At 46.3% G+C, this 6459-nt stretch overlaps 1 protein-coding gene across 1 annotated transcript in view; it reads right to left on the minus strand.

The window, feature by feature from the left end:
- The window catches only part of Flt3 (fms related tyrosine kinase 3), a 66366-nt gene that overhangs the window by 34340 nt on the left and 25567 nt on the right, over positions 1 to 6459 (minus strand). The window contains exons 3-5 of the mRNA XM_028779789.1: positions 5037 to 5239; positions 3808 to 3923; positions 1551 to 1680 (exon numbers count right to left, since the gene is read on the minus strand). Of these exons, the coding sequence (XP_028635622.1) occupies positions 1551 to 1680; positions 3808 to 3923; positions 5037 to 5239 (449 nt within the window). The remainder of the gene's footprint in view (positions 1 to 1550; positions 1681 to 3807; positions 3924 to 5036; positions 5240 to 6459) is intronic.

Here is a 6459-nt window from a genome sequence, read left to right on the forward strand (position 1 = left end):
CTCCTCCTCCTCCTTCTCCTTCTTCTTCCTCTTCTTCCTCCTCCTCTTCCTTTTCCTCTTCTTCTTCCTTTTCCTCCTCTTCCTCTTCTTCCTTCTTCTGGTTCTTGTTTAAAGACAGGCCAAAAAGAAAACACGGAAGAACTAAGAAAGAAAAGAAGACAAGAAGCACTGCTGGACTTTGATGTAGCGTAACATGACTGGCATGTTTTCTTCCAAGTACAGAGAAGGATGGGAGAGTGAAGTCAGCACCGACTAAGGCAGCAGGTTGAATTCTCCAAAGCAAACTGGAGAGGAAAGCCGAGGTGTGACTCCCAGGGAAGACCATCAGACCATGGTAGTGTGCACAGAATGATACTCTTCTGCCTTGCCTAGGTAGGAAACACCCCTACATGGCTTTCCCAGGACATATGATAGCTCTTGGGGTCATCCTCACTGTCTTTCTCTAGCAAGTCATGTGCAGTTTTCACTTTTCCTTTCAAATCTAAAGTCATCAACTTCCTATCACCCCTAAGACAACTGCTGTCACACTCATGTATCTTTCCAACCTTCTCAGTCTATATGCATATCACATACATGTATAGATACATGTGCATACACATGCATGGCACATACTCACAGTTGAAGTCATTAGTCTTTTCTCATGAAATTCAAGGTCACATTAACAGTATTAAGGAAGCCGATTTGGTTTGGACTCTCCCTCTTTCTTGCTTTATCCCACTTGGCTTTCAGCTAATATGTAGTATAGTTGATTTGGCTAGTTCGGATGGCAGGGCTTCTCACCCCACGGAAACTCAGGGGTAGCTCAGACAGGGGCAGAAGGGGCCTTGGATTCTGTGCCCAGCCTGCCCTGCTGGCTCTGTGACCTCACATGTCAGCTCACTCCATCATCCAGGCAACCCATTCTTCTTCTTTTAGGTTTTTTTTTCTTTTCTTTTTTCTTTTTTCTTTTTTTTTTCCCCCGAGACAGAGACAGGGTTTCTCTGTGTAGCCCTGGCTGTCCTGGAACTCACTCTGTAGACAAGGCTGGCCTCGAACTCAGAAATCCACCTGCCTCTGCCTCCCAAGTGCTAGGATTAAAGGCGTGCGCTACCACTGCCCAGCTCTTCTTCTTTTAAAAACCTTTTAAGTAACTTGTCTGAGGCCGCACAGCCTGGTACACAAACAAGGGTTCAAAGGTCTCAGACTCCTTGACAATTCTATAAATGATCTCTCGAGAGGAAACAGAATGATCACAAATGAAACATTTACTCATAAGAAACTTCCCATCATAAGGCTATTACACCCCTCCACTCCCACCCCAGACTCTGGAATCCAACAACCCCACAGTTCAGATTTTTTTTCGTAGTGCAATGGCAGTGAGCCCTTTGGGTACCCCAGGGGCTCTCAGAGGCCCTCTTGCCAAAACCCACCCATTTCCCACCATGAAATCCATAGCAGTTATTCTGTTGAAATGAAGGAGAAAACACATATAGTGTGAAGCCAATGACAGCAGGAAATGGCCATCATTCTTATAGGATCGGTGGTCATCGTCACTGTGAGGTGTGTCTTACCTTTCCCTGTGAGAACTGCAGACCACCCACTCCACAGTGGGCTCTGGAACACTCTCAGAGATGCAGAGCAGTGCGTCCTGATTCTCCATCTTCCTAAAGTAAGGTCTTCTTAGCACATACAGCTGTGTATCTGAGGCACCACAAAATGTGACCATTTTAACACATCAGATGGTCTCAGCAGCCCCTCAAAAAATCCCACAGCTCATCCAAAGGCTGCTACTAACACCTCCACCCCACTTCCCCACCCCACTCCCACTCTCTAAGCTGCCCTAACTGAAGGAATCCCGAGTGCTTTGCCATCACGGTTGCTCTGTATTTTTCACCGGGAAAAAAAGGCAAAATTAAAAGCAGCATAGCGGCATGAGTGGTGGCACACACTTTTGTCCCGAACATGGGTGGCAGAGAGACAGATCTCTGTGTATTCAGGTCAGCCTGGACTACAGAGGGTCAACCAGGACTGTAGTAAAACTCTGTCTCAGGAAAAAAAAAATCTGTTCATCTTCTAGAACACAACTTCTTGTGCAGTGTTGCAAAAGAGAGAGAAAAAAGGAGCCCATGGCATTCTGTATCCTCACTGGGCAAAGACCCCATACTTCACGTCCCACAAGAGGCCTAAGGTGGTAGGATGGGGCAGGGGTGGAGGCCCAAGCAAAGAACAGCACAAGACAGCTCCTGAGTTGTGTACTTCTGGGGTTGTGTTCCTGTTTCAGTCACTTTTCTGAGAAAATGAGTGAGACCACTCTGTACTTGACTTTGCCGTGCAGGCTGACTGTGTGACCTAGGATGATGACCCTTGGGGAACCTAGCATGTCTCCCCCAGTGCTAGGAGCTATGACTGTAGGACCACAAATGTCACAAAGGCTCTGAGTGAGGTGATGGGCGAGTACAGATCTGGCTCTCATAGGCCCCCAGTTTTGCCAGTCACAAACACATCAGGTGTCTGTGTTTCTATCCACACACAGGCCAACCTCTGTGAGTGCCTGAGATGGGGCATGCAGAAGTCTGTAATGTGCTCACTCCTGACAGGCCCCTGTGTGGCTACACATTGCCTCAGCTTTGTGTGTCCAAGTCACCCACAGGGAATAAGGCAGCCTGGCAAGTCCTGGCAATGTGCTGCAGGCAACTTCGTGGTAGTGGTATCAACCTTGAGCCTGTGGCACTGCCTGAGCCCCCAAAGACACAAGGCTTTACATGTGGCCACCGCTGCAGTTACAGGAAGACAGGGTGCAGAGTACATGTATCGCCAAGTCTGCAAAAAAAAGGCCTGTGGGTAATGATACCAAATGAGCAGAAAGCAGAGAGCCTACGCTGGGGGCACCTCCGGTGCCCACACAGCTAAAACTATGTACCCATATCCAATCCCTCTGACAGTTTGCATCTGCATAAACCAAGGTCATCCTCAGCGGCCGTCACTGGCTGGATGCGGTTATCTAATTTCAGATTTTAATTCATTCACATGAGATAAAATTTTTTAAAAAAATTGTTCCTCGCTTACACTAGCCAAAGCTCAAGGGTTGAACAGTGGCATGTGTCAGGGTCCGTGCTGCTAGGCGCAGGAGATGGAGAACACTGTCACTATTTTGGAAAGTCCTGTTAGGTCCCGCTGAGACCGGAAGTCCATGAGGCATGTATCTGTTTTAGATTAATTTTATTTCATTTCTTTGTGTGTACGTGTGTGTTGTCTGCATATGTCTCTGTATCATTGTGCATCCAGTTCCCAAAGGTCAGAAGGGTGTTGCATCTCAAGACCGAAGTTACCTACAGTGGTGAGCTGCCATGAGCATGCTAGGAATCCAACCCAGGTCTTCTGCAAGAGCAGCCAGCGTTCTTAACTGTGGAGCTCCAGCTCGGAGGTATGGATTTTCATCCCCCTTCTATTGTGGATAAAGGAGTTGAGTCTCAGAAAGACCCGACAGCCCTCAAAAGCTGATAGTGTTAGAACCAGAAATAACACCTAGGACATTTGCTTGCAATCAAAAGACTTGGGAGGATGAGGCAGGAGGATTGTGAGTTCAAAGCTACACACTGAGTTTGAGGTTAGCCTGGGAAAAATTTGAAAGCACAGTTTTTTTTTGTTTTGTTTTGTTTTGTTTTTTTATTCCCAAGTCAAAATACTCTTTCTGGTTCTTCCAGGTCTGTGTTAAAAAGTTCTGAGTACCTGACTTTGGTGACCCCAGAGGTGAGTGGGAGTGCAGTGGGTCCTGAGGTGCTGCCTTGGGATACAGGATGTGCCCAGGATCGAGCCACACACACTTACCTCTTACATTCACTGTGAACAGTACTGTGTAGTTGGCGGCTTCACTCTGAATATGGAGAAGGTATTTTCCAGCCTGGGTCTCTGTAACATTCACAATGGCCATGGAAACGATTCCTCTGCAGAATGAGAAAGAGGACTGGATACTCTGGAAAACGCTCGCTCAGGAGCCACAGCATCAGTTTCACCCTGAGTCAGAGGGTGAGCTGTCCTCAAAGCTATGGCTAAGGGCTGCTCTGTGCCGAGGCTCTGGTCCAGCACCCAGGCTCGGCTTGAGGTCTATCAGCTCAGCTGTGACTCCCTCAGAACATCCACCCTCAAAAGCCAGTTTTGGCTCAGTGTAGGGTAAGAGGGCTACAACAGTGGAAAAAGCTGCAATTTTAGGTCTCTTACAAGGTTATGGGGTACTATTAGTGATTATAAACATTTTGTACAAATATATCTCATATTCAATAACAAAATACTTATTTTGTCAGGACAAATTATGGTTTCAAATTACATATGCAATTTATATGTATATAAACTTTTAAAGTTAAATTATTTTAAATATTTATAATATTTATTTATTTATATAAACATTCATTTATTCTTCTTGTATGCACGAGTGTTTTGCCTGCATGTATTCACTTGCATGCAGTGTCCACGGAGGCCATCAGATCTCCTGGGAGTGAAGTCACAGATAGTTTTGAGTGGTGGTATGGGTGCTGGGAACCCAACCTGAATCCTCTGGAAGAGCAGCCCGTGTGCTTAACCACTGAGCCATCTCTCCAGTGCCCTGGGTGTTATTGTTCAGAGCAGCATTGGATTTGCCCATCCCACCACACATCCTTGATGTTATCACTGTGGTATGCAGGTCTAGTTTGTGGTAACAGAAGAAGAGACATGGGTTCATGTCTCTCACCGATGGCATTAATGTCCCTAATTGGGCGGTACCTCCTATGACTGACAGATGTACAGTGTCATGTGTCCAGATCCTAATCCTATGTGAGTTCATTATTTCAGCAGAGATAAGTTAAAGCACACAAGGCTAGATTCTGGGTCAGGCCCAGTGGTACATGCCAATAAACAATCTTTGCATTCATTAGACAGAAACTGGAAAATCTTGAATTTAGGGAAAAGCAAAAACAAAAACAAAAAATAAACAAAAACAAACAAGGGCAAGGTTCCAAATGAACTACATTTTATGTGGGAATTTTGGCTCTGAAACAGGTTTGGTCTGTGCCCACCCTCACCTGTTTTGTAAATCAAAGTGTGGCTGGCAGCCCAGGGAGCTGTGCTTAAAGACCCAGAGGCAAGAGACGTCCCCTGGCGTGGTGAGCTGTACTTGCAGGGTGATGGACCCAGACTTGGCCACTTCCACAGTAGCGGCTTCATATACCACCCCTTCACTCTGCCGCCTCGGAGTACAACGGAGGTCTTCTGGAGATCCTGGCACCTGTGATGTAGAGAGAATGACGTGAATTTGGCTTTCTTAGCATTAAACCTGTCTGCATATCTGTTGACATTCTGCATATATGGTGGTTTGAATGAAAGGTGCCCTCAAAGGCTCACAGGAAGTGGCACTATTGGGAGGTGTGGCCTTGTTGGAGTAGGTGTGGCCTTGTGTGTCACTAGAGGTTTCAGAAGCCCAAGCCAGGTCCAGTATCACTTTCTCTTTCTGCTGCCTGCTGACCCGGATGTAGAACTCTGAAGCTCCTTTTCTAGCATCATGTCTGCCTGTGTGCCACCATGTTTCCCACTAGGCCGATAATGGACTGAACTTCTAAAACTGTAAGCCAGCCCAATGAAATGCCTCCTTTATAAGGAGGTTTTCCTTTATAAGAGTTGCCGTGGTCACGGTGTCTGTTCACAGCAATAAAACTCTTAACTAGAGCAGCTATCCAACTATGCTGGTACCTACTAAAAAGGTATCACTGTGCTGGAGAGATTGCTGAGTGGTTAAGAGGACTGGATGTTCTTCTAGAAGGGCCTGTTTCAGATCCCAGAAACTATAGCTAACAATTGTCTGTTCCAAGGCATCTGATGCCCTCTTCTGGCCTCTGAGGAAAATGCACACATATGGTACACATAAATACACACAGACAAAACACTCACATATATAAAAATAAAATAAATAAATACTTTTTAAAATTGAGGACATGGTAGAGAAAAGAGGAAAAGAACTGGATAGCCAATTCACGTGAGCAAAAAATGTATGGAGGCACCCCCATCTGGTTTCAGACCGAATGGGTCAGCTTGCTTGTCCTTGAGACCCCAGAATGAAGCACTTCTTTGAACCCTGGAGATGCCCACCATAGGAGCACACTTGATTTCAGTGTAATACGATGGATGCTGTTTAGGTCACTATGAGGAAAAGATGAAGAGAATAAAGGCTCATGAACTCCAAGTGACTGGTCTGAAGGCTCTATAGCCCTGTCCTGCTGAGAATGTGAGACCATATGCAAATAGAAAAGCTATGGGTACTGAGCACTGAGCACTGGGCAGGGTGGTAGAGTTCTGTGTGGATGAGCAAGGCCCCCAGTTCCAAACCCAGTACTGGAACAAAGGAGGCATGAACAGGTAAGCCAAAGGGCTGGATGGTAAACTCAGCCACACGGCACATGCTGGGCACACATAGAACCAAAGGACTGCTGGGTAAGCTCAGCCACACAGCAC

Source organism: Grammomys surdaster, unplaced genomic scaffold (assembly GCF_004785775.1).
Source record: "Grammomys surdaster isolate TR1022 unplaced genomic scaffold, NIH_TR_1.0 362, whole genome shotgun sequence".
Lineage (NCBI taxonomy): Eukaryota > Metazoa > Chordata > Mammalia > Rodentia > Muridae > Grammomys > Grammomys surdaster.